The sequence below is a fragment of the Mycteria americana genome, chromosome 9 (assembly GCF_035582795.1).
Source record: "Mycteria americana isolate JAX WOST 10 ecotype Jacksonville Zoo and Gardens chromosome 9, USCA_MyAme_1.0, whole genome shotgun sequence".
In the NCBI taxonomy this organism is placed as follows: Eukaryota; Metazoa; Chordata; class Aves; order Ciconiiformes; family Ciconiidae; genus Mycteria; species Mycteria americana.
Genome location: NC_134373.1, coordinates 26215841 through 26242658, shown reverse-complemented (window position 1 = coordinate 26242658; position 26818 = coordinate 26215841). Strand labels below are relative to the sequence as shown.

The following is a 26818-nucleotide window of genomic DNA, read 5'->3' as shown; positions in this document are numbered from 1 at the left end:
TTCCCACAGCCTCCGGCTGCCCACCTCCCCTGGGTACAGGAGACTGGGGAGGGAGAGCTCGCCTGTACTGGTGGGGGGCACTGGGGTGGCCAAATCTTACTCCTGGAGAAGCACAAGATGCCCTCTAGCCCTGCCTGCCCTGTTTATGACGGGCAGTAAGCGTCCCCGATCCCTGCCTGCCCTCCCCACACCAGAGCTCGGAGTGCCCACCTGGGAGATGATGGATTTATTGGGCTGTGTCCCCGACCAGGAAAGGTACATCCAGTGAAGAGACAAAAATATACCTGCCATCGGCTGCGCTCGCGCTCTCTCACTTCACCCCGGACAACAATCACCATAAAACCTGTGCTTTAAAATAATCTTTAAATAATTTCTGCTTTTTGTTAAAAAAAAAAAAAATCACCCCCTTCAACCAAACAGCTTTCCCCCTCGGCCTGCGCCCGTCTCACCCTGCACGCGCCCACGCTGCCTCCCATCTATGGTACATACAAAGAGCAGATAAATAAATAAAGACGCGTGATGCTGCAGGGGGGAAGCGGGTCACAGCCCCCCCCCCAGCCTCCTCACCTCCCCTAACATGGAGCCAGGGGAGGCTGAGGGTCTAACTAGGATTTTGGCGGGGGGACCGTGGCTGCAGCTCTGATGGGACTCTCCCCGGGTCCCGGGAACGGGTGAGCAGCAATGAGTTACCCTGAGGGTTTGGGGTGCTGGGGGACTGGGGAGGTCAGGCCAGGCAGGGTCTCGAGCTTTGGGAGTTTTTTTAGCTTTGGGGTGGGAAAGGCATGGCTTTGGGCTGAGCTAGCTCAGGGCAGGATGCTGGGAAGGCAAGGGAGTGAGCACTTTCTCCCCAGCCACTTTCCTTCCTCCGGCTCCACCAGGCTGGGGCTGCAGCCCCGGCTCTCCCCACCCCTGGTGTCCCACCAGTGTGTGCCCACACCTGGCTGGCACTTGCACCCTCCTGCCCGCACGCCTGCCTCCGCAGCCCCCTCTTGCCAGCCAGAGCCCGCTGTGCTGTCCCAGCGTCCCCACAGGCGTGCCTGGCGGGTGGCTATGGTGCTGGCTTTGGGCAGAGCTCGGGGTCCCGTTCCCCAGTCTCTCACTCCAGCAGCACTCGTGTCACCAAGTCAGGGGTCTCATGCCAGAGCCGTGCCAGCCCCTCCAGCCCTGCCTGTGCTTGGGCACCCCAGGCATACAGGGGCTGGTTTTGGGTACCACCCTGCACCCACAGTCAGGGCTAAGGGCAAGGCACAGTCCCAGTACCTGGGTCACCCTCCTCCCAGCTGCCATGTCCCAGGGGTGGGAATGGCATCGCCCACCCTCCCGCCCAGCAAAGGACCCTGGGGCCCCTCTCCCAAAGCTTCCCCACCGGGTGCAGGCAGGCTGGGAGCCCCGCAGGAGCAGCCTGCAGCCAGGGGCTCTCTCCTCTTCCCGCTCCCCCTGGTCTATCAGACCTCCGTCGTTAGCTAATCTGCACACGCACACGCACATCACACGCACACACACAAATAGCAGCATGTGGATCCAGCCGGGGGCACCCCCATGTCTGGGGGGGGACCCTTCATGCCTCCCCCCTGCCCCCAGGAACAGGGGGTGGGGAGGGGGCGGTGGGCATGGAGGAGGCACACCGGGGAGCCCCGATGCCCCCCAACCAGGAGGTGGCTGTGCCCCGAGAAGGCAGGGCTGGAGGCAGCTCCCCATGGGCACCCAGCTTTGGGAGGGGGTGCTGGCCCCCGGTGAGCCGCCCTGCAGCCACCACCTCTGCCAGCAGCGCCGGCCGCGGCCGGGACGCACCCTCAGCTCTCCGCCCGGGGTACCCCCAGTGGGTGGAAGCTGTCGGGGGGCAGGAGCAGCCTGCCCAGGCGGTAGAGCAGCCCCGAGTACCAGTGCACGCCATCCCCCTGTGCCCCTGGCCACCCCACCAGGCTGTGGTAGAGCCGGAGCGGCCAGAAGGCCAGCTGCGCCAGATGTTGCTCCTGCACCAGGGCGAAGCACGAGGCCACCATGCCGTCCACCACCAGCGTCCCATGGCGCGTCAGCGGGGCGTAGGCTCCCACGTCCCTCCGGTTCCGCACCCCCACCACCTCGGCGGGCTGCAAGCTGCCCCCCCCCGCCGCCACCAGCACGAAATGTCCGGGACGCACGCGGCTGGCGAAGGTGGGACGGAAGCGGGCAGCGGGCGCCGAGGCGTTCTCGGCCACGAAGAGCAGGTGGGTGGGTGTCAGGGCCAGGCGCCGGGGTGGCTCCCGCGTCTCGATGACGTGGAAGGAGGTGAGGGCACGGGGCTCCTTGTCCAGGAAAGCCAAGAAGTCGCTGTAGGTGGGCCTGCCCGCCCCATCCATCGCCAGCACCCGCTGGCCCGGGCGCAGCGCCCACAGTGGCGTCCGGGCACCGTCCTCCAGCGTTGCCAGAGCCCGCCCAGGGAAGCAGCCCCCTGTCTTCGCAGCGGCCGAGTGCTCTGCGCGGGGAAAGAGAGGACAGGAGTGTTACCCGTCTGCCAGACCCCCAGCATCACCCTTCCACCATGCAGAGACCCTCCCAGGCTGCCCGGCTTTGCCCACACGGAGATAACCCTGCCCTGGCATCACCAACATGCACATGTCCCCTGTGCACCCCCAGCCGCCAATCCAGCCTCCCTGGGTGCCTGCTCCCCCAGCCACAGTGGCACTGGGGGTGGCACTGGGGGCTTGAGCCACGCATGGCAGCACCTGCTCCCCGCTGTGGTGCTAGGGTGCTGGGACTGCTCTGCAGAGCCAGGTCCCGAAACCCACCTGGCAGGGGGAGTGGGGCACAGCCACAGCCCCAAATGCACAAGGCAGTGCCAAGGGGCACCTGAAGCTCGAAAGAGGGGAGGAAGAGCCCTGAGCCGCCGGCAGGCTGAGGAGCAGAGTGCCCGGTCATGCTCTGCGTGCCCACAGCATCCCCTTCCCCTGCAGTGCTGTGCCTCGGTACCACTGGGGAGGATGCTACAAGGAACAGCGCAGGGTGCAGCACCCTCCCCCAGCACCGCAGTACCCCTCCACCCTGTGCTGCAGCCCTGCTCCCTTCTCCCACCTGCTTGCCCCTGCACCGCTGATGCCAGCTGACTCCCTCTCTGAGCTGCAGGGAGATGTCACAGCCTGTGGCCATCATCAGGCAAAAGCCACCAGCCTGCTGGGCAGGGCTTCACTAGTGGTTGTCACAGGGTAAAGTACCCAAGCTCTCTGGGGCCTGTCCCCTGGGATGGTGGCACAGTGGTCCTACCCCTCCCCAGATGAAAAGATGCAGCAAGTCACCAAGTGTCACCAGGGGCCCATCCTGGCACTTAGCAGGGCAACCCTGGCTTCCCAAGGAATGATGCTCAGCTCCCACAGTAGCCCTGGTCCCCCAAGCCCCAGCAACCCCCATCTTAGTGTCTATATGATGCCCTCCCACCATCTGCCAGGGGCATCTCATCTAGGGTCCTGCTCCTGGCCCTGCACAGTCCCAGCCTTGAGCTCCCAGCCCCCCTCAGGGCCCTCTCCCAGCTCCCTCATCTAATCCTTGAGTGTTCCCACCCAGATGGCACTGACCCCCATCCCTCCCCAGCTTTGGGCAGAGCCAAATCCCAGCCCCCAGGCCCATGAAGAGAGGCATCCATCTCTGGGACAGAATGCTTTTATTGCTCAGATGAGGTGCAGTGTCCGCCCCGTGCCTGCCCTGGAGGCCAGGTCCCAAATCCTGCACCCTGCATCCCCAGACAGGCGGCAAAGCCATGGGGAGGGGCTGGCAGGAGGGTGAGAGGGGCACCTGGCAGAAGCGGGGGGCACAGGCGCTGGGCATGGAGGGGTGCGCAGGTGCAGGGGGGACCCGAGGAGACGCAATACATACAACAGGCCACGCGGCCATCCGTACAAAAATAAAAGCCATTTACTAAGAGGCAGGGGCAGCCCGGCTGCCCTCTGTACACAGCTCTGGGGGGGTCAGGATATGCACCCCACAGCCTCTACCACGCACCCTTGGGCTCCCCATGGCCTTGGAGATAAATACGGGAGACCCGGAGCCCCGAGGAACTGCTGCGGAGCGAGGGGCCTGTGGCCAGCCTCCAGAAGCCCTCCAGGGCCTCAGGGCCCTGGTCTGCTCTCTGGGTCACGGCATCGCTCTTCGGTCAGTCCAGGGGAGCATCCCGGGTTTCAAGAGCCTCTGTCCTTCTCCAGGGGGACAGCCCCACTCCTCTGGCCAGCCCCAAGGCTCTGGGGTCATGGTCCTTGCTTCGGAGCCTGGTCCCACTCCTCCAGCCAGCCCCATAGGGCGCCCTGGGGCATGGGAGCCCTGGTCCTTCGCCCACACTTTGTCCCTCTTCTTCGGGGGCGCGTCGCTCCCTCTCTGCGGCACGGTCGCCCCACCTCCATCGCTGGCTGGCGTTGCGCCCGTCCTGGCATCGGCACGGGGGAGTGGGTCAGCGCGGGGGGACAGGCTGGCGTCTGGGGGTGTCAGGCCGCTGACCGCGGGCTAGGGCAGTAGGACAGGCAGAGCGCGGTGGGAGCCGAGCCGGGGGACAAGGGATGCGGGGCAGCCCCGCTGTACCAGCCCCGGCACCACCGCAGCACCGTGCACGGCACATGGGTGTGTGGGCACGTCTGTGGACACGTGTGTGCAGCCACAGCCCTCTCCCCGTGCGTGTGCGCGCGTGTGCAAGTGCTCTGGGTGCAGGCACGGTTCTCCGGCACGGCAGCCGTGTGCCGGCACGGTACCGGTGTGCGTGCAGCTGCCGAGGCTGCCTCTGCGCCCACGCAAGCCCACTCACAGGCAGAGACCTTCCCAGCCTGTCGCGACAGGGGCACATACGCATCCGGGCAGCAGCACGGCGCTCTGCTGGGGCGTGGCCGCGGGCGTGAGTGTGTCCCGTCGTGGCCGGTGCCGTGCGTGGGCCACTGCTGCCCTCTGCCGCACGCAGCCAGCGCGGCCGCTCCGGCGGGAGCTGCGCGGGGCCCGGGGCTGCAGCATCCTGGGCAGGGAAGCTTCTCCCCGGGCTGCGGGGGGCCTGGCACCCCACGCAATCCCGTCCCGGCCACGGGCAGGCCCTGAGAGCAGCCGTCCCCCCCCCTCACTGCACAGCACGGGGGGAAGCGAACACCACCAGCGACGATAGCACCCCTCACTCCGATCCAGCTGCCTCTGCCCCCAGCACCCCCCAGCTCCGCTCCCCTCCGCAGAAGACACTGCACAGCAGAAAGCTGATCCCAGGGCACCCTGGCCCATCCCTGCCTGGGTGTTCCTGTCCCCGGCCCTGGCCAGTCAGGGCTGGATGGATGCCGCTGCGAGCTCAAGAGCAGCCAGCAGTGGAGGAGGGCAGGGCTGGATGGGGCTGAGCGTGGGCAGCTGGGCACTAAGGGACTGCAAGGGCAGAGGCAGGGGAGGCAGATGCAGTGGGCAGACTGGGGGACAGGCTGGGGGAGAAGGGGACGTGGGGTGGGAAAAGAAGGTGGGTCGGGATGCAGGTCCGTGGGAGCTAGATGGGGAATTTGCCCCATGGCCCTGCTGGCCACAGGTGTGTGACTCACTCCCCACCTGACTGCCTGCTCCAGATAGGGAAATCAGACTTCAAGAGCCAGCACCCCCCCGGGAGCACCCCACCCAGCCAGCCAGGCTCCCCAGGCATGCCACAAAGGGAGGGCTGCCCTCCCCTGGCCTTACCTGACTTGACGGAGCAATGGATGTGTGCCTTGGACTCGTAGTAGACCCAGTCGAAGCCAGCCTCCACGGCCAGGCGAGCCAGCATGCCGTACTTGTTGCGGTCCCGGTCCGAGGTCGTGATGTCCACGGCTCGGCCCTCGTAATGCAGCGACTCCTCCGAGTGGTGCCCGTCCTCGTCCCAGCCCTCTGTTACCCGCAGCTTCACCCCTGGCCACTGGTTCATGACAGAGATGGCCAGGGAGTTCAAGCGGTCCTTGCAGCGCTGCAGGGCAGAGGGGCAGAGTCAGTAAAAGCTTTTTGGAGGTGGGGTTAGCTGCCTGGTTGGCACGTTGTATCCCACCATGCTTCCACAAATCCTCTCTGGGTCCCCAGACCCTTTGGAGGCTGGTCCAGCAGAGGAAGATCTGAGAACATGAGGTGCCTTGTCCATCCCGTGCCCTCCAGGCTCCCTGCAGTGCCAAATATCCCCTTGTTTAACACAGCATCTCCCAAGGGTGTGCACCCCAACAGGGTACCCATCTCCTCCTCCATCTCTCCCCTGCTTCCTGGCTCATTGAAGAGCCTGTTGGGCAGCAGAGCCTTGATCAGGGTGAAATATCCTCTCTTCTCCCAGGACACCCCCCCGCACTAGCACTGCACCAGGGGCTTCCCGCTGACAGGAGGAGGATGGAGGAGCTGAGACCCTGCTGCCTCCTGGCTGGGAGGATCTCCGAGGGTCTCCAGCACTGCCTGTGGGCACAAATGAAACAACCTGCCCAGTCCTCAGCACAGCTCTGCTTGGTATCACTCCTCAAGTCCTGAGGCACAAGGACACAGTGCTGGGAAGCCTCATAGCTTCATCCAGCCTCTGCTCGCATGGGAAATGCCAAACCCTCCCAAGAATGTTGTGCTGGAACAGAAGGGATGTGGGGTGAAGCCCCCTCTACCTCTCCCTGACACAAGGGCCGAAAAGCCAGGGCTGAGGAACAGCAGCAGATCCCAAAAGCCCCAGACCTGGTGGCCACAGAGGTCACACAAGCAAGGCAACTGCCCTGACTCATATCCCCCTGCCGCGGTCCTCCCCAGCAAGCAGGATGCCAGCCCCGAACGCCTGCACCGCAGCCCTTCCAGCCTCGCCCTGCGCTGCCCGCTTCCCCCAGCCACAGCTGCATCTCAGGGAGGGACCAAGCCCCCGCGCACTTGGCTTGCAAAAATACAGCCTACACTTCTGGTCCCTTCCCCTGCTGCAAAAGAGATGGAGGAGAGCTAGAAAAGGTGTAGGAAAAGTAATAAAACTTCTACACAAAACCAGGTGAATGGACTAGGACTGTGCAGCATGGAAAGGAGATGCTGGGGTGGTCCCAGAGAGCACTATAAAATCAGGGTGAAGGAGAGAGTCACGTATGAGGCCAGTCCTGGGAAACATTGAATGAACCGACTGGGCAGCAGCCTAAAAACCAGCCACCGTGGGGGACGTTTTTGCGTGATGCCCAGCTCAGCACTGGAACTCCACATCATAGGATGTCGTGGGTCATGAGACACAGTCACGGCAAGCATGAGCCAGGGCTATAAAACCTGATGCTGGCTACACCCCTGGGCTCAGAAATGCCCCAGCACTGCTTCTGCAGGGAGCTACACCCCAAAAACATGGGCCCCCACCCTATCCCCAAGCACCTGCTCCCATCTAGGGGAGGTGGGCACTGCTGCTCTTGGGGAAACCGCTTGTGCTTGGCAGGGTCTAGGCCCCGGGAAGGGCAGTGCCAGGCAGGCCTTTGCCCCGCATAGGGAGGGGGAGCACCTCTGCCCTCCTCCCACGGCTCTCTGGGCGTGGGGAGATAAGCCAGGAAGGTGTTGGACAAATAGTTGCCAGGTGAGGGGAGGAGGAGGGAGGGGAGTGACTTTTGTCCCCGTCCAACACCACCGTGGTGCCACTTGGCACATGGCACAAGCAGCTCCCAAGGTCCCCAACCCCACGGGGACCCTGCAGAGAAGGGCAGCAAAGGGATTTGGGGCTGGAGGCAGGCAGGGAGCCCCGATGCCCCCCTGCATCACCCAGGCCATCACTCCAGTCATGCCCTTGCCGCTCCCATGCCAGCACCCCACTCTGGGCACCCCTCCTGCCCTCACTGCCAGCCCTTCTGTCCGCCAGGGACACCCTGCCCGCACACAAACACCGAGACCCTCCAACCCCTGTCCCCCAGGCAGGGACGCCGCCTGCCACCAGCCCCCGGGGCAGGGCCATGCTTCTAGCATGGAACCCACCCGGGCTGCCTTGTGCCCTGCATGTGCCTCTCCCAGCGCAGCCCCAGCCCAAGGGTCCCACCTTCCCCTCCCTGCCCTGCCCGGCTGGACGCGCAGCGGCAGGCAGGGCCCCGGAGCACCCTGCCCCGGGGCTGCCGAGACGGGCGGCTCTGCCTGTGCCTCTGGTGGCCAGCAGGTGTCAGAGCACGGGCAGGGAGCGGGCAGGGACCGGCAGGGAGCAGGTACCGACGGGCAGGGAGCGGGGAGCGATGGGCAGGTAGCAGGTACCAATGGACAGGGAGCGGGCAGGGACAGGCAGGGAGGGTCGGGGAGGGAGCAGGTACTAACGGGTGGGGAGCAGGAACGGGCGGGCAGGACAGCAGCGAGCAAGGAGCAGGCATGGACGGGCAGGGAACAGGCAACTATGAGTAGGGAGCAGGCAGGGATGAGCAATGATAAGCAGGGAGCAGGCAGTGATAGGCAAGGGCAAACAGGTGGGGATGGGCAAGGAGCAGGCGCAGGAGGCAGGGAGAAGACAACAACGGGCAGGGATGGGCAAGGAGCAGGCAGCAATGGGCAGGGAGCAGGCATGGTCAGCAGGGAGCGGGCACAGATGGCCAGGGAGCAGGTAGGAATGGGCACTGCCTGCCCAGGGGCTCTGCTGCCTGCACATACAGGTAGGCAGGGACCAAGAAACATGTGGGCAGGGGCTGTCCACAGGCTCTGTGCTTGCTGGGGCTGCAGGGAGAGCCCACCTCCTCCCCACACACAGCCCAGAGGGGCTACAGCATCCTCAGGAACCAGGGTGACCATGCCTGCCTGCATGGCATGGTCCCCCTCCTGCCTGGGGGTGAACACAAGGTCTCGCAAGGTGACAGCAAAGATGTGGAAATGCCACCATGGCCTGGGCCCTGTGGGGCCCAGGCTGGAGTGGGATGTCCAAGCTCAGCCATGTGGCACTGAGCCCTGGCCACGGCTCACCAGCCCCAGTGATGTTCTGGTGCCCAGCCGGGAGGCTGAACACCATGCAACAGGCATGTAGCAGGGTTTGGGGGGAAGGCAGGTGGTGACAGTGTGTGAGGAGGGAGCACAGCTTGTCCCTGTAGTGGCACAGATGACTGGGCACTGCCAGGCCACATGCAGGATGGGGCCCCATGCCACCACGCTGAGCTGGGTGGCTCTGTGCTGTCCCATGCACATCACGGTGGAGACCCTGGGGATGTTGGGCTGGGCTGAGCAGAGGTGTTCTCCCCGCTGACCAACACTGGCATCTCCCTTCTTGTGTCCAGACCAGGGACAGGACCATGTCCTGTGGGGGAAGCCAAACCCCTTTAGGGAAGGCAGCAGGTCTGGAAGAAAGGCACAGCTCCAAGATGGGGCACAGTCAGCAGGGACCCCAGGGCTGTCTCAGGGGAGGTACACAGGACACTCAGGTGTGACCACAGCCTCAGCAGAGGGGTTGTAGACAGAGTGTGCTTGGCCGCAGCTACCGCCATGTCCAGAGCCTGGCCAGAAGAAGAGGGATCCCACTAGCATCTCCCCGCCCCCCCCAGGTGAGGTTTCTCCCAAAGGAAGCCAAGAGTCCTATCTGAAGGTCTCCATGAGAAATTCCTCACCACTGCAAGGATGGTCTCCATGCCAGTTGGGCCAACAGTGGCTGCAAGGGGCGATGGCTGGGGTAGGGAAAGGCTTGGGGTTGGGACTCCATGGGGACAGGGGCCCCGGGACATTCCTGGGCCAGGCTGCCGGGGAGAGGTGAGGCGGGCTCTGCCTCCAGCCTTATCTCAGCACCTCCGAGTGGGACCAGCGAGAGCAAACACACTGGAATTCTTGAGGAAGATGAAACGATAAAGGAAAGGCAGGCAGAGAGCAGCACTACCCACCCCCCCAAGAAGGCGGCATCTTCCGGCTGCCTGGGACACCCAGACCCTTGGACTTGGGGAAAGAAAACAGGTTTGAAGTGAGTCAACAGCAGTAAAAGTCAGTGCACTGGGGGAAGGGACAAGGAGTTGGGTCAATGGCCTTTCCCAACCCATAGCAACACAGAGCATGGTGCCAGAGCCAGAGCTCCCACGTCTGGGGGCATCTCCCACAGCCAGGGGCCACAGGACAAGCCCAGAGGGCTGTGGGATGGCAGCAAGCTACCAGAAGTCATGACACTTCCATAGCAATGGGGACAATTCCCTGCAGAGCTGCCCAAGGCACCATGGTACCCATCTGTGCAGGGACGTGTGGTGGCCAGGGACCCTGGTGGGGTAAGAAGACCAGGGAGCTTCCAGGTACCCTGCCAATAACGCAGCAGGACAGCGGGAAGTGTGGGGCTGGCAGAGCGTACATGGAGCCCTCCCTTTCCCAGGGGTGCTGAGGGGCATTGGCCAGGTTAGGGCAGGTGGTAGGAGCACTCTCAAGAGTGAACCCAGCCAGAAGCACTCTCCTGCCTCCAACTGAAGCAATACAATGTTATCCTTTTCCCCGATGCATGGACAAACGGAGCTCACTGCTTCTGCTTCCTCAAGTATCCCTCAAGCTGTTCTCCAGGGGATGCAGGCTCCAGCCCAGCCCCAGCACTCCAGTCACCGGCAACCACGACCTGTGCAACTCCCCAAGCTTGATGCTGCCTCACAGGGGGTCTCGATCCCTCTGCTGCAGTCCCCAGCCTGAGAACCACCCTGGACCGTGGCCCCTGCCCTCAGGGACCTGCCCCCGCGGCATGCAGGGTTGCAGAGCTGTCAAGCCAGCATCCAAGCAGCTTTTCCTCCCGCTGTCACCAACACCTTGGTCAGAAATCATGGCCAGAGCCCCACTCAGTGCCTACCACCACAGCCACCCACACTCACCCACCCACCAGCCCCAGACCAGGGGGTGCAGCAGTCAGCGGGGCAGCCCCGTCTCCCCCCCGCCTCTCCCAGGAGCTCGCTCGGGCTGTAACCCAGTGCTGAGGCTGGTGGCTGGGTTTCTTAGCAAGGCCGTGCAGCTCCTTATCTGCATTCCTGAAACCCTCAGGCATTCTCCTGGCAATATTAAAACACAGAGTAACCTTCGTCCAGCATCACCCCCCCACCTCCGCTGCCGTCCTCTGTCCCCCCCACCCCTCCTTCCCGCTGGCCCAGTGCACTTGTAAGCTGACTGCAGCAGGGCATTTGCAATAACAGGTTGTTCCCATCCCTGAGCTCAGCGAGCCGAGGGCAGCCCCCATCGGGCACCCTTCAGCATCCCACCCGAGACACGCGGGAAGAGGGGACACTGAGGCATGGCACAGGGTATCAGCGACAGAGTGGGGACAAGGTCAGCAAGGGCGCTCCTGCAGCCCAGCTTGCTGCTCTGCCCACTCCCCTCCCTGCCAGCACACCGGGCTCTGCTGTGCCTCTCGGCTCCCACAGGCAGGCTGCCTGCTCCGCCAGCCGGTACGCAGAGCAGAGGGGCAAGGGCAGGATGGGTGCAGCGGGGCAGGGGGCTGCCTGATGGGGGAACAGCGCGGCACGGCACTGCCGGCTCGGGGGTGGTTTGGCAGGATACTGCCGGACCGGGGGCCGGCACGGCAGGTTGCTGCCAGATCAGGGGCAGCGTGGCATGGCTCGGGGGGCACTAGAGCAGACTGCTGCCAGCTCGGGGGACAGTGGGACATGGGTTAGGGGACAGCAGGGCAGGGTGCTGCCAGCTCAGGGGACAGCGGGACATGGGTTGGGGGACAGCAGGGCAGGGTGCTGCCAGCTCAGGGGACAGCGGGACGTGGGCTGGGGGACAGCAGGGCAGGGTGCTGCCAGCTCAGGGGACAGCGGGACGTGGGTTGGGGAACAGCAGGGCAGGGTGCTGCCAGCTCAGGGGACAGTGGGACGTGGGCTGGGGGACAGCAGGGCAGGGTGCTGCCAGCTCAGGGGACAGCGGGACATGGGTTGGGGGACAGCAGGGCAGGGTGCTGCCAGCTCAGGGGACAGCGGGACGTGGGTTGGGGAACAGCAGGGCAGGGTGCTGCCAGCTCAGGGGACAGCGGGACGTGGGTTGGGGAACAGCAGGGCAGGGTGCTGCCAGCTCAGGGGACAGTGGGACGTGGGCTGGGGGACAGCAGGGCAGGGTGCTGCCAGCTCAGGGGACAGCGGGACGTGGGCTGGGGGACAGCAGGGCAGGGTGCTGCCACCTCGGGAGGCACAAGGGCACACCTCGGGGTGCAGCAGGCACGGGTGCCACCGCCTCCGAGGGGCAGCGGGGCAGGGTGCTGCCATCCCGGGGGACAGGGTGCTGCCGGCTGCGGGCGCCGGATGCTGCCGTGTCAAGGCGCAGCGGGACGGGCTGCTGCCGCTCGGGGTCCGACGCGCCCAGCCCAGCCGAAGCGGCAGAGCTTTGCAGCGCCCGTCCAAGGGAGATGCCCGCGCTGCACAGCCGGCAGCCCGGGCCGGGCACCGGGACGCCCGGGGCAGGACGGGGAAGCCGCAGCGCCGGGTCCCCCGCTGCTGCCCGCGCTGCCCCGGGAGAGCGGGGCGCAGGGCGCTCCCGGGCAGCCCCGGTGCCCGCAGGTGCCCGGCGCGGGGGTAGGAGCGGGCGGCGGCGGGGCCGTACCTGGGTCATGAGCCGGTCGGCGCCGGTGTTCTCCTCGTCCTTGAAGATGATGTCGGGGTTGTAGTTGGGCGTGAGCTCCTTGAAGCGCTCCGAGTTACGCGCGATCTTGCCCTCGTAGCGGCCGCTGGCCCCCAGCGTCTTCTCGGGGACGTTGGGGCTGAACTGCTTGTAGGCGAGCGGGATGAGCTTGCGGGGCGGGCGGCGGCGGCTGCCCACCACCCTGCCCGGCCCGCAGCCGCGCACGGCCGGCGCCAGCAGCAGCGCGCACCCGCTCAGCAGCAGCAGCAGCCGCGCCGGCTTCATGGCGCGCCCGGCGGCCCCGGGGCGGCCCGGGGGACCGGCGGCTCCGGGGGCCCCGCTAGGCTCGGCCGCCGCTCCCGCCGCCCGCCCCGGGGCTCCCCATGCGGCGCGCAGCCGGCGGGCAGGTGCCGGTGCCGGCGGTGGCGGCGGCGGCGGCGGCGGCGGGGCGCGGCGGCTGCCCGGCGCGGGTGCGCTCCGGCTGCCCGGTGCGGCGGGCTGGTGTCGGCCCGCTCTGAGCTGCCGTGGCCCGGCGGCGGCAATAAATAGCGAAGGGCCGTTTGTTTTGGCAGGCGAGCGGCCGCTTGCGGGGCGCGGGGCTCGGCGCTGCCGGAGCCCCCCGCGGTTTGCGCCCCGGCGGTCAGCGCGGCGGGGCTGGAGCCGGAGCCGGAGCCGCCGCTGCCTCCGCTCCCCGGGCAGGAGTGAGAGGGGAAATTGAAGAGATCCGGGACCGGGAACCGCCAGGACCGCACCCTGCCCGTGTCCCAGCCTCCCAGCGCCCTCCCTCCCTCGCCTCCTCCCCGCGGAACCTGCCCCGGGCCGCCCGCAGCCTCCTCCCCCCGGCCGAGCCCCGCGGCCCGCAGCCCACCCCGCCGGGGGTGCCCGCCGCCACCTGCCCCCCGGGGCAGCCCCGCCGCCGCCCCGAGGCGCGCCTGGCCCGCCGCGCACCCCCCCGGGGCGTCCCGCGGGGGCTCCCCCGCGGCGGCGTGGGCGCGGGGTGGCACCCCCGGGGCTCCAGCCCCCGCCGCGCCGCCTGCTCGCCAGGGGCCCGGGCCTGCGGGCGGGGATCAAACAGAGCAGGGAGGCAGCTGGTTGAAATTTAACCACAATATTCTCGCTCCCCATTGTTTCCAGGGAGGCCCGATATTTCCACAACAGGATTATGGCATCTGATTAACTCGCTGAGACAACAATGAGGGGCTGGGATGGGCTTCCCCTTCTAGCTGCCAAAAGGGGAAAGTAAATACAACACCCTGATTTCAGGAGCGAGGGCTTGCAGGGCCCCCCCGGTTCTCCCCTAGCTGTGTGCCGGGGAGGGGTCCGGCACGGCTCTGCTTGCACCCCCTCTGGCTCCCTAGGACCTTCCCAGGTGAGGCAGTGCCTTGGGATGCCCCTGCGCACACAACTCTCAGGGATGTCACCTTGCCAGCTCTTCGGTGGGCACAGGGCATGGGTCACTCCTAGGGATACACAGAGAGGCCAGGCTGGAACAGCCCGGCCAGAAGTCCAGCTCTGGCTGCAAGGCTGTGCTGGCCTCAGTGGGACCAAGCAACCTGGGCAAGAGGGCTGCAGGCTGGGGAGCCAGCAGCACCCGTGGGCTTGGGATGCTGCTATCCAGCGGCCCCAGTGGACCATTTCCTTTGCAGGAGCTGCAGGCAAAGTGCAGCTGGCCAGAGGTGTCTCCATCAGGTTCTTGTACTCAGTAGCCACGCTCCATCAGATTTTCATACTGGTTTTGGGTACCCAAATCCCATCCTTAGGAGCATCAGCAGCAGAGAGAGCAGAGGGGATGTGTCACAGCACCACTCCCCATCCCTGCCCCTGGCTTCCCAGGGCTACAGAAGGGGCACAGTTCCTGTGCATCACGGGCACAGGAAAATTGGAGCGTGGGCTACGTCCACAGGGTCCTCCAGGCTGGTTCGTACTCCCACCAAAGGAATGAGCCCAGCTCCCCACCTTGCTCATCACTGCCACGAGGGAGTGGGGAACAGGATCATCTGGGGTGGCACTGGGTTCGGGGGGTGCAGGACATCCCCAGGCAGAAGTGCCCTATGGCTGCTGGTGACCAGACCCAGACTTCCAAATAACCTCTGCAGCCTGCCAGCATGCAGCGTGCCTGTCACACATGTCTGTCCCCCTCCCAGCAGCTCTGGGGTGACAGCAGCCTTGCCCAGCCCTCACTGGTACAACATTCATGTCCCACGGAGGTCCAGGGCAGCAGGCAGGGAGCTGGGTTTGTCTGGGACAGCAGCTCCTACCCATGCAGGGGCCCCGGCATCCTGCATCGGCTCTAGCCGCAGCGAGTAGTGACAGTGTCCTGTCACTGGGTGCAGAGTCCGTCGGCTCCCCACACAGCAGGGACCTGCTGGGCTGGCCCGGCTCCTGCACAGGACGTGGGGCACAGGAGAATGACTCCCGCTCATTAACAGCTCTGTGCTGATGAAGAGCAGCCCCCCAGGAACTGCCCCAGCTCCAAACAGCCCTGGTCCTGCCCCAGCCCCGCTGCCCTGTGCTGGTGGCAGGGGTGGCTGAGGCAAACTGTGGGAGCACCACTGCCCCACGGCATCGGCATTCCCAATGCCAGCCTGTGTCCCTGCCAGGCAAAGCCCACTGGCACATGGGGCCAAGTGGGAGAGGAGCCCCAGGGCAGCCAGGGAGACGATCGGGCAGCCAGGGCTGCGTGTGCGGGGAGGGGGCTGGAGGCTGCTACAGGGTCCGCCTAACCAGGGGGTGAGGAGGGATTTCTGCTCGGGGGGGGATTTCTGCTCGGGGAGCTGGTGGGAAGGGACGTTTGCTGCTGCAGCGCTAGGGCGCAGGGAGGGATTACCTTCCAGGGAAAGTGGGAGAGAGGCAGCGTCTGTCCCTGTGTGGCACGGCATCTCCCAGAGCGCTCGGCCGCTCTCAGGCACTGCTGGGATGCCCGGCCACCACGCACGGCTCCTGCCTGCGTCCCCGCCGTGCCCAAGTCCCTCCTTCCTCTGCACCTCGGCCTTCCCCACCACCGCATCCCCGTGTCCCTGCCCGGGCGGGAGGGCAGCGTCCCGCAGACACCTCGCTGGGCTCCCCAGGCTGCCCGGGGCCGGGGCACGGGGCTGGCACAAGGCCCCGCAGGGCTGCCCGGAGCCGGGCGCTGCACAGGGCGAGCGGGCGAGCGGGCGGCGGAGCCGGGCGACGCAGTCTAGGTGGTGCTATTTCTCTATTTTTGTACGGGACGGGTTTGGGATTTTCCTCTCCCTATTCGCTGCCTTGGTCGTCTTCTTCTCCTCTCTCTCTCTCTCTCTTTTTTTTTTTCTTTTCCTTTTCTAAAAATACTTGACAGCGATTGAAAGGTCCCTTTAATCGAGGCCACAGAGCCCTTATTAAGGGCACGGGTCGGGGTGCTGGGCCGTGCCCGGCATAACGGCTTCATTAAACCCTGCGAAAACTAATATTTATGGAATCAAATTTATGGAGGCCGAGGCCGAACTTGTGGCCTTTAATGTGTGTCGGGAGCTCAAATCCAGCCGGCTCCAGGGAGGAGGGGGTGGGGACAGGGAAGGAGACCCCAGCGGGACAGGATGGGACAATGAGTGGTGACACTCCCCAGAGCTGGCGGCAACCTGGGCTAGGGAGGCACCGGTGGCCCCACGCTGGAGTCTTGGGGGCTGGGGTCCCTGCACTGGCCTGGGGGGCATCGGCAGAGCTCTTTTTCCCGCTGATATCTTCACTCTCCTGCTTTTATTTACCCCAGCATTCATGTTCCTGCAGCCCCACCTTCCCTTGCCGTGGGAGCAGGGTGAGTGGAGCAGGATCTGTCCTTGCAGCAGGTCTTTACCCCCAGCCCACGCTTGCTGGGGTGCTCACCCGTCCCTTGGGCACAGAGCCGCAGGGCTCCCCGGGGGGACTTACTCTGCAGCAGGACAGGGCTCTTGAGCAACGCCCCTGCAGCATCCCTGGGACTGGCTCCCCTGAGTTGAGCACGCCAGGGAGAAGCAGAGACGCAGCCTGGGTGCAGCTGGCAGCCGGGATGACCTGGGGGTGCAGGGGCTGCTTTGCACCACCCGCTCCCTATAAAGCCCACCAGCCACTGGCACAGTGGGATGGGAATGTGTCCCTCACCACGTGATGTCCCCTCAGCCCCAAAGGGGACAGATGAGCCAAATGCCCTTGCTGGGGTGATAAACCCTCCTCCTGCAGGTCCCGGTGTGCATGGGGAAGGAGCATGAAACCCGGGCCCAGCAGGGAGCTGGGGGACCTGGCTTGGAACAGAGCCACTCCCAGGCCAGGAGATGGAGCCCATAAGGATGGAGCAGAGGTTGCACCAGGCGACAACCTGGTGACAGAAAACACATGAAACATAAAGCTGCTAAACTGCTGCCCTGGTTCTACCCAGCCAGTAGCAGGACCCTCCCTGGGGACCAGTGCCCGGCAGGCAGACCCAAAGCTTCCAGGGTAAGATGCTGTCAGATGGGAGAAGGCAGGATACGGAGCTACAGCTGTTGGCTCAAGCTCCCCATCCCATGGCTTCCCCTTCCCACCACCTACTCTGCCCCGCACGCTGCTCCCTCAGAGAGGAAATATAAAAAGCAACTGGCTGCTCTCGCCCTGGGACTGGCCGGCCATGGCCCAGCAAAGGCCCTTTCATTCCCCTTCCACAGACACAGGGGCTGTTCCGGATGTTTTTGTTTCCCCCTTGCTGCCCGAGAGAGCAGGCAGCATGACTGCGGCCAGCCCAGCCCTGGGGAGCAGGGCAGCCAGGGGCACGAGTCCCTGCCCCAGGAGAGCAGCACTGCAGGCTGCAGCCGGCCTGCGGTAGTGCTGCCTGGCTCTCTGCCTGCTGTTTTAGGACCTGGCTTGATCACAAGAGTGGGGTCCCAGCCCCAAAGGAAGCATGTGGACACAAGGGCTAGAGGAGGAGAGCAGGGGTTAATGGATGGATGGATGGATGGATGGATGGATGGATGGATGGATGGATGAACGGATGGATGGCGTGTGGAGGGGCAGAGGTGGTGCTTTGTGTCCAGGGAGCATCTATAACTTGCTCCATGGCTGCTCCCAGGCCTGGGAGGTTTCAGTGTGTTAGTGGCTTGGTTGTCCCCTGCCCTTTGGAGGCCAGAGCATGGATTAACCACATATCACCTGCTCATTAACCCTGGGGCAGCTGCCTTCATATGGAGGGTGACCCCTCAGCACAGCCAGGCTGCCTTTGCCAACACGCCGCAAGGGCTTCACCTGGCTCCAGGCACCAGCACATGGTGTGTCCCTGACATGGGACAAGGAGAATGTGGGCTCCAGGCCCCCCAGCACGCTGTGCCCTCAGGATCTGGGGCTCCCCTCATGCATACCCCCACACACATGCTGCTGCTCAGGGTGAGGCACAGCACGGGCTGGGAGCTGCTGTCCTGCCCCACAGCAATGAGCTGCTGTCACCTCCTCATTGTCTGGAGACACTGCAAGCCCCTGGGACAGTGGGACCGGCCCGAGGGGGACCTAGCAGCACTGAGGGCTGCACCCCTGCCTGGACACTGCAGGCCCAGGGGGGACAGAGCAAGAGGAGAGGGATCTCACCCAGACACAGCCCTTTATTGCAAACTCACACGAGAGCAGCCAAACCCCACGGCCCTGCTGGAGCCCCGGCTGTCCCACACCCACGTGGCAGCATCCCTCCCACTCCCCCTGGGTCCAGCGCTGGCTCCATCATGGGGCAGCCTGGGCAAGCTCTGCACCAGGGAAGAGGCAGAAAAGAGGTTCCTGAGACACTTGAAGAGAAGAGATGCCCCATCACCCTGTCTGGAAACACCTCGGGAGGGGACCATGCCCCAGGCCAGGGTCCTCCAGGAGATGCAGGCGAGGAGGCAGAGGATGCAGGGGTGCTCTGCACTGCCTCTCTCGGATGCTGGGGGGACCAGAGACCCTCGGGGTGGGTGGCAGCAACATTTCAGCTGAAGAGCCCCTTCGCCTTCTTCGGCTTGGCCTTGGCCGCAGGCAGCCGGGGCTTCTGAGCAGGGGAAGAGGCCGGCTGGAATCAAAGTGGAGGCAGCGTCAGTTCCCTCCGAGGGTTCACGCAGGATGGGTGTACATGTGCAAGCAGTGACACCCCCCTCCCCTGTGGTGCTGTGCAAACTACACACACGTGCACAACGGAAATGGACCCACACGCTCCCCAGCCAGCATGCATGGGGTAGGATGGGCTAGGAACTGAGCTGAGACCCCCAGCCCATCCTGGAGGGGTACAGGGTTGGGATGTGAGGAGGGAAGGGAGGTGCAGGCCCCATCCTGCCATCGGTACAGAGAAGCTGTTTCTAGAGCTGCACTCACCGTGGTTCCCTTGCTGGAAGATGCTGTTTCATCCTCCTGGGATGGAGACGGCGGATGGGTGTGCCCTGTGGTTTCTGCAGCGGGTGCTGGGCCCTCGATGTCTTCTGGTACCAGCAGAAAGAGATGCAATTTGGGATTGAGATGAGGGAGCACAGGGCATTGCCCAAACCCACACCAGGAATGGCACCTTGGTGGGGGAGCTCAGCCCATGGAGGGAAAGCAAAGGGGGAGACTGTTGCATGGGGTGAGCTGCACCCAGGGCCCCACTCCCCTTCCCCCGGGATGAGGGCTCAGCCACAGGGAGGCCGGGTGCTTCAGACTCTCCCCATCCCACAGCCATGGAGCTCCTCACCCGAGCGCTGCCGTTTCCGAGCTTGCTTGGCCTCCTGCTGCGTTACCGCTGCGTAGAGCTGCTGCAGAGCAGAGGCGAATGCCTGCCCCTCTCCTGCACCGCAGATTCTGGGCAGGCTCTGCAGGAGAGAGCAGAAGCATCATCACCCTGCCAGGAAATCACCTGCCAGCAGCCGGTTCCGGCCAGGACACCCTGCCACAGTGCCGCAGTGGGGCAGAGAAGGGGCTGTGCTCCATCTGCTTCACCCCAGGAACTGCGTGGCTTGCAGGGCCAGCCAGCTCTGGCACTGGGCAGGACGTGGCTGCTCCCCAGCCATGCACACACACACACACGTGTGTGTGCACACCCGCACACCTGCTCCAGCCCATGGGCTGCCTTCCCATTCAGAGGCAGACTGTGGAGGCTTGCGAGTCATTCATGAAACGCTGGAGATAAGATCGCACGGGAAGGGCTGCGGCTTCCCCGGCGGGAGCGCAGGGATGGCGGCTGGCCGATAAGGACAGCGAGCCTTGGGCAAGGGCAGGACCTCAGCACGAGGTGGGGACGGGGAACCTCTGCCTGCCACGACTGCCTCCAGTGATGTCTATGTGGGCAGCACAAGCTATCCCTGGTGGCCCCCATGGCAAGTGGGCGATATGGTGGCAAGAATAGGGATGCCCAGGTTTGCTCCCAGTCTGCCAGACCAGCTCCCGCCTCCCTGCACACACTTTGTCTCCATCCAGGCTTGACACAGGGAAGCCCCCCTCCTCCTGCCTGCACCCCCTGCCAGGGCTGCGGGATGCCGCCCTTGCCCTCTGGGCCATGCCGATGTGCATGGGGCACCTTGGCTCTGGCAATGGGGAGGCTGGCAGGCTGGGCAAGCGCCACGCTCCACCGGGAATCTAACGCAGCACATGGCCAGCAAACAAACACGTGCAGGGATGGGGAAACGCGTGTGTGCCCTGGAGGGGGTGGCTGTGTGGGGGTGCACGGGGCACGGTATGGGTGCATGTGTGCAGGTGAGTGCAGGTATGCGTGGGTGCATGGGGGACTGTGTGCGCAACCATGTGTAGATGAGCGTGGCACTGGGTGCGTGTGTGGCTGTGTGTGTGTGTGTGTGTGTCAAAGGTCTGTGCACTAATCTCTGCTCCGCTCCACACCCAGACAGCAGGAGAACAAAGTGTAACAGATAAGGGCAGATCCTCTCTGGGCCAGGGGAGCGGGCAGGGGATGGGGACGCTGAGACCCACTCAAGGCCAGAGTCCAAAGCTTGGCCCCAGCTTCCCAGTGGCAGAAAGGGCAGGCTGAGCTCCCCTCGCGGCTCCCCGCTGGAGAGGGAGGGAGGGCAGAGCTCATGCCAGGATGGGTTGGCTGGTGCCCAGCAAGGCTCCTTCCCCACAGGTCTCATCCCTCCTGCTGGAGCCGCGGGCATGAAAGGCCCCTTAGCTGTAGGACACACATGCCACTGGGGTCTGCTTTTCGGCCAGCTTCTGTGCAGGACCTCCTGTGTCCCTGCCCACTGCCACAGGAGGGAGCGATGCTCGGGTCCCAGCGCCCTGCCAGCATCCCCGGGATTGCTTGACACTGGGCAAACACACTTCCCAATGCCTCCTTGCCAAGCCTCCAAGCCCTGAGCTATGCTGGCCCATCACAAGGTCCCAGGGAGGAGGAGGAATGCTGAGCACCTCGGACACCTTGGGGATGCTCTTGCCCTAGATGTCTCAGCCCCACGGGGCCAGGGTTGCACCCGAAGTTGCAAAAGCAGCATCCGAGGCCGGGAAGGCGACTGCACTTCAAAGGCAGGAGAGGGGCTGGCAACGGGTGGCTGACACAGCGCAGATCAAAGGCACAAGCTGGAGTCATAATTCAGAGAAAAGCAAACAGCAGCTCCCAGGAAAGCCGGGAATGGTGGTGGAGTGAGCAAAGTGTACTAGATAGCACTGCGTGGGTCAATGCCCCGGGAGGGCAGGAGAGTCCCCTGCAGAGCCACCCAGCCCTGGGTGCCACTACCCTGCTGCCCACCCCCTCTCCCCGCCACCGAGGGGTCCCCAGGGAGCGCCAGGGCAGTGGGGGAGGCTGTGCACCCAGGCCTAGGGTGCTGCCCACCCCGCTCCGCTCCAGCCCAGCCACAGAGGCTGCAGTGCAGGATGGCACCTGGTTCATGCCCCGAGCGCCAGGGCTGCCCAGGCTGCTCCTCTTCCCAGCACCCAAGCGAGGATCCGGGCAGGGCAGCTGCTCTCTCGGTGCTCAGCCCCAGCTGCCTGGAGCCAGCACAGTGTCCCCGTGGTGTCCCTGGGGACGGGGCAATGCTGTGGAGTGCCCACCACACTTGTAACCACCCAGTGTCCCTGAGACCTGCACACACACACCCGCTGGGGTGGCACCCTGGGGAGGTGCTGGGAGAAGGGTGTCCAGTACCACCAGCCCCGTGGGGAGGAACGGGCATCTGGGGTGGCACAGGGGTCTGCAGGTGCAGGGCACCCACTGCCCATACCTCCGGGAAAGACCCAGCTCCAGCAAGGCTGAGGTGGAATTTGGGAGTCACTGGCCACCTCCTGCCACTGCCCTTCCCAGTGGCTCAAGCCTGCGGGCTCAGAGCCATCGGGCCGCTGGAGCTGGCCCGCGCCGGGATGGGAGGGCCGCGCGTCGCAGCCCCGGAGGGAAATGGGTTTATAACCAGAGCTGGAAGCGTTTCCCTGCAGAGCCGTGACTCAGCAGGGAGCGGAGCGTGCTGTGCCAGCCACCGACCACCTGATGGCCCCGGAGGCTGAGAGGGACAAGGAGGTGTCCCCAGAAGGGGCTGGGTGGGGGGCAAGCCCTGGGTACCAGTGACTTTTCCCTCCCTCCTTGCCCCACTGCCCCAGCACATCCCCAAGCTGAACCCCACCGCAGCCAACTTGTTGTCCCCACTGCAACGTCAGCCCTGGCCTCCGGTGACTTGTTTTCCTCTGATTACCCATCTCCGGGATAAACATGATGCCAGAGGTCCGGGGAGCAGCAGGAGCAGAGAGCTGACAGCGGGGGGAGTGCCAGCCGGGTTGCCCCATGTGGCTCACCGGGCACTGGGGAGCGATGCCCGGGGAGCTGGCACGGCTTGCCCCGCATGTTATGACTACCTGGCCACAAGGCCAAGCGGGATGCCCCGGTATCAGGAGTGACTCAAGGCTGCGGCAGCGGCATGGGAGTCTCCGCAGCACACCCTGAACTGCGATTAGCCCAGCTGGGGGGGCTGCCCGGCAAAGGGGGGCAGGCGCCTGACCTCGTGCTGAGAGCAAGCCGTGCTGGAGGCAAGCCGTGCTGGGAGCAAGCCGTGCTCGCCGGCAGCCCCGCAGCGGTGGGGGCAGCTCACGGGGAGCTGGACTGCAGCCTCGCTCGGTGCCCTCTATCCCACAGGGCTCTGCTATGGGGCTGTACCCCAGCGGGGAGGGGGGGGCGGCAGGGCCAGTGGTGGGCAGGGTGCAGCATCCCTCTCCCAGGCATCCTGCCTTCACCCACCCCTGCCCAGACTCCCTTCTCAAGATGCTGTAAGAGACAGCGATTTGGATGTCCTCTTGACAGCATGAGCAGGAGGGGCACGTCACCCAGTCCAGCACCGTGCCACTGATGCAGAAGCATCACCTTCCCCTGGCCGAGGCCCGGCGGGGGGTTTGCAGGAAGGCTGGACCGTGCTGGGCCCCCACACTGGTGCCAAGCACCAGAGTCTAAATCGGTCGTGCTCAAAGCTGGGGACTGACCCTTTCATTATCACACCAGACGTTCGAAGTGGTTACCAACATTCTTCGCTACAAACCCCACATTCCTATTTTTTAATATATTTTTAACTGGAAAACAGAGCGAACGGGGCCTGTTTGGAAATTACAGCCTGGCTGCTGTGGCTTGTATGTCAGATCTGCCCACATTCCCGTGGCCAGCCTCAGCACATGCTCCACAGGGGCACACTTAATAATTCCTGCCGGGGCCGGGAGCCAAGGGGTGTGGGCTGGGGGGGGGCATGGCTTCCCCGGGCTCCCTCCGCCAGCAGGCTCCGCGGAAGCGGCGTGGTGGAGCGGCGGCCCGGGAACGGCACGCTGGCTCTCCGGCAATGGGCACGGCCGCTGCCGCACTGGCATGGGTGAAGCCTGGCGATGCTGCGGCAGCCCACGACGGGCAGGGGAAGGGCTCCATGGCCGGGGCGTTCCTGTGCCTCGTGGCCAGGCTGCCCTCGGCACTCCTCCCTGCCGCAAGCTTTGTGCGTGCTCCTGGGAACGGGGCTGGCATGGCTCGCTGGATGCACGCTGGGCATCTCTGCCCACAGTCATGCCAGCGTCGGTCAGGCTGGGGAGGGATCCACCCTGGGATCCAGGTAGATGAGCACCGATCTGTGCTAGCCACTCACCCAGCCTCTGCCAACAGCACCGGACCATGGGATCCCACCGGGATCTGCCTGCGGCAGGACAGAGGTGAAGGGGGTTGAACTGCTCCCTCCTGGCTGGGGTGAAGGGCAGGCGAAGGGGCAGATCATCCCCCCGATCACCCCCCTGGGATGGAGCAGGACGCACCAGCCTGGCCTCCTGCCCCAGCTCCCTGGTAGGGCAGTGACCCTCTCCCTCAGGACAGAGCTGCCCCAAAGCACCCCAAGCTGCCCAAAGCACCCTGAGCTGCCCCACACTGACACTGATGCCCTTTCCCAGCTCCTCCAGCCCTTGGAACGGCTCGCACACGCTCACCCCAGCTTGCAGCAGTCCCTGGGGCACTGCGTACCACCGCTGCGGACAGCTACGGGACCTGTCCTGAGCGTGCGCTGTCCCCATCACCCCCTACCACGCACGCCCCTGGGGACGCGCAGCAGCAGCAGCAGCAAGCAGAGCTGGCGGTGCTGCCAGCCCGCCCGTGGAGCAGGCAGGGGCAGGATGGCCAAGGCTTCCCAGGCAGGGAGCCAGGCTGAGCACACCTGGCAGGAAGCGGCGGTGCCGGCAGGGGAAGGCAGCCGGAGAGCTGCCGAGAGGTGAAGGGGTCACCCCGGGGAAGAGCGGGCGGTGAGGCCGGGACGGCCGAGCATCCCAGCCCGACCCAGCCCAGCCCGGCACGGCACGGCACTCCTCCCGGCACCGCTCCGGCCCTGCTGCGGGCAATGTTTTCCTTTCCTCCTGACTTTCGGGGCCTTTCCAGCGAGCAAATGTCAGGCGCATAAAGAGCGGCACTGTGAGCGGAAGATGGAGCGAGAATGCCTGCCCGCGTCCCTCCGTAAGTGCTGTCTCACACTTCATCAAGGCAGCCTTTGCAAGCGAGGCACCCGCTTAACAACCAGCAGTCTATGCTGGCCGGCAACCGCAGCAGCCCCGCCGCTCAATACCCTTTTCTTTTCTCCTTGTGCTGTTTTCACGGCTTGGGTTACAGCTTCTCTTGCAGACACTGAGTGGAGGGGCGCGGTGGCAGCGGGGGCTCTGCATTGTGCCACCTCTGCGCTGGGGTGGATGCGGGTCCCCCCCCATGCAGGCATGCTGGGGGGGACCCTGCCCTTGCCCTGCCCACCCGCTGCTGCTTCCAGCTCCCAGGGATAAATCCCAGGGAAAGGAGGGTCAGCGGCAGCGCAGAGGTAGGGCAGGTTGCAGCATCTCCTCCCCAGCCACGGGAGGACCAGCCCACCGGGAGCAGGCTGGGGCTCGGCAGAAGGCTGGTGGGGGGCGAGGGGCTCCAGCCCCCAGTGGGCACAGCCCCTACCCCATCACACTTGGAGAGAGGCCACCCTGCTGCACTGCCCAGCGAACCCACTGGCATCCGAGCCCTCCCGCTGCCCAAGTGCCAACAAACTCCCCGAAAAGCAGTGGGGTCCAGCAGAGCAGCCCTTGCTCCAGGCACCAGCCTTGCCTCCCCACCTGAGTGACCCTGCTAGAAGCTGGGCATGGCTGCCCAGGGGCTGGGGGCAGCTGCTGGTGGCACCCCCAGCTCCAGCCTGACCACGGGCACTCGTCCTCCCGTCCAGCAGCCCGTGGGGCAACAGCAGGAGAGCCTCTGGGGCAGCTGGCATTGGGTGCCAGTTTAGCAAGGGAGCTGGGCAGGGATGCCCTGAAGAGCAACAGGTCCCAGCATGCCAGGACTTGTGAGGATTTGCTGCTGGCTTCCAGGAAGGCAGAGCCACAGGCTGATGGCACCTACGGGCACCACCTCTGCCAACCTGGCCCACCACCGACACAGGGCCAGTGCAGGCGGGGGAGGGCCTGGGCAAGCCCAGGAGCAGAAGACATGGAGACCTGGTGGCCAGGGTCCTTCCTGTCCCAGGGGGACAGCTCAGGGACCCCTTTTCTCTGTGAGGAAGCTGGGTGGCTTACACTGCCCTGTTATTATAGGGTGGCTTGGTGAATATGGACACATCACCGAGGCTTATTATTGTAGGGTTCCTCCGCAAAGCATGCCAGCTCATGCGGGTTTATTATTGTCTGTCCAGGAAAGCTGGACACATTGCGCTGGTTTGTTATTGTAGGGTTGCTCAGGAAGGCTGGCCAGCTCATCCCGGCTTGCTATTATTGCGCAGGGCTTGTGGGGGGCTGGCCAGGAAACTTCCTGCAAAGTGGGGTGATGGAAAGGGAGCCACACCTGGTGAATCACAAGGATGCTGTGCAGTGATAAGGAACAGCAAGGGGTGGGATCCAGCACCCGGGCCCCACCTGGTGAGGACAGGCCACTCATTCACGGGCACAAACACTCGCAGCTCCCCTGGGACCTGTGGGGCAGCGGGGCTGGCAGAGGCAGCAGGAACGTGGGTCAGGGCTGGGGGCTGGCGGAGCAGCCCGCAGACCCCTTGAGAAGCGAAATCTGGGGGTGACCGGGAGAGATCCATGGCGATGCTGCACTCAACGTGTCCCTAAACTCGACACACAAGGGATTAGCTGAGCTAACAGGGCCCAGAGCAGAAGCTGGGGCTGAGCCAGGTGGGATTAGGGGCTTTGGGGGGAATCTGGGTGCGTTCAGGACTGGGCTGAGTGGGAGGCAGCAGCCGCTCCACCCCGGCGGCTTTGCAGTTCCTCCCAAGCGCGGGTGCAGCCGGAGGGGCAGCCCCTGGGGACGCTGCCCCGTCACCCGAAACTGCAGCAGGAAGCATTGCAGCGTGGGGCAGGGGGGCAGCAGGGCTCACCCCTGGGCTGGCTCAGGCGGCTCCCCAGGCACACAGCCCCGGCGAGGCTGGGTCCGACATGCCCCAGCAGCCCTGGCACCGCCGCTGGCACAGCCACTGAGTCACCGTCACTTCCTCTTGCTCTGTGACAGCCCGTGTTTCCCAGTCCCGGCAGCCCGCCGGTGTCCCTGCAGGCAATGCCCAGCTGTGCTGGCTGCCCAGGTGTCCCCCAGGCAGTGGCAGATGCCCAGGTGTCCCCCAGGCAGTGCCGGTGCCCAGGTGTCCCCCAGGCAGTGCCGGTGCCCAGGTGTCCCGCGGGCAGTGCCCAGCTGCTCAGCGCAGATGTTGGTCCCGGGCCAGGCAACAGGATTGAGTGTCAGGCGAGCTCTCTGTGCACAGCAGCGGCAGCAGGAGGCCAGGCTGCCCTGCGAGCACACAGCCCCTTCATTCATGGCAAAAAATAGCCCCCCCGGGGTGTGGTCCAGCCTGGAAAAGCCCCCTCCAGCCCCGGCCAGCCCATGTTTATTCAGTACGGGGGGGACGCACTGCCCTCCCCCTGCCCGCCGGCCCTGCGCGCCATCTCCCTGCCAGAGCGGCCGCTCTTGGACGCGGTTCCCTGGGTCCCCCCCGGCCAAAACACACAGGCTGGGGCGGGG

At 65.1% G+C, this 26818-nt stretch overlaps 3 protein-coding genes across 4 annotated transcripts in view; all 3 read right to left on the bottom strand.

The window, feature by feature from the left end:
* The window catches only part of ABCB6 (ATP binding cassette subfamily B member 6 (LAN blood group)), a 139735-nt gene that overhangs the window by 32413 nt on the left and 80504 nt on the right, over nt 1-26818 (bottom strand). The window lies entirely within an intron of this gene.
* IHH (Indian hedgehog signaling molecule) lies at nt 1794-12729 on the bottom strand. Its single transcript, XM_075511968.1, has 3 exons — nt 12427-12729; nt 5653-5914; nt 1794-2455 (listed from the first exon to the last, which is right to left on the bottom strand). The coding sequence occupies exons 1-3, from the start codon at nt 12727-12729 to the stop codon at nt 1794-1796; spliced, it is 1227 nt and encodes a 408-aa protein (XP_075368083.1).
* Nucleotides 17997-26818, bottom strand: part of NHEJ1 (non-homologous end joining factor 1) — a 45538-nt gene continuing 36716 nt past the window's right edge. For both annotated transcript variants that reach the window (XM_075511492.1, XM_075511491.1), the window contains exons 6-8: nt 19094-19211; nt 18742-18845; nt 17997-18442 (exon numbers count right to left, since the gene is read on the bottom strand). In XM_075511492.1, the coding sequence (XP_075367607.1) occupies nt 18362-18442; nt 18742-18845; nt 19094-19211 (303 nt within the window). In that variant the 3' untranslated portion in view covers nt 17997-18361. The remainder of the gene's footprint in view (nt 18443-18741; nt 18846-19093; nt 19212-26818) is intronic.

Excerpts from the sequence above, each read along its gene's own strand:
- IHH (XM_075511968.1), bottom strand. The coding sequence starts at position 12,729 with ATGAAGCCGGCGCGGCTGCTGCTGCTGCTGAGCGGGTGCGCGCTGCTG. Across the intron at positions 5,915-12,426 it reads CCGACCGGCTCATGACCCAG|CGCTGCAAGGACCGCTTGAA; the intron begins GTACGGCCCCGC and ends TCTGCCCTGCAG. Across the intron at positions 2,456-5,652 it reads CCATTGCTCCGTCAAGTCAG|AGCACTCGGCCGCTGCGAAG; the intron begins GTAAGGCCAGGG and ends TTCCCCGCGCAG.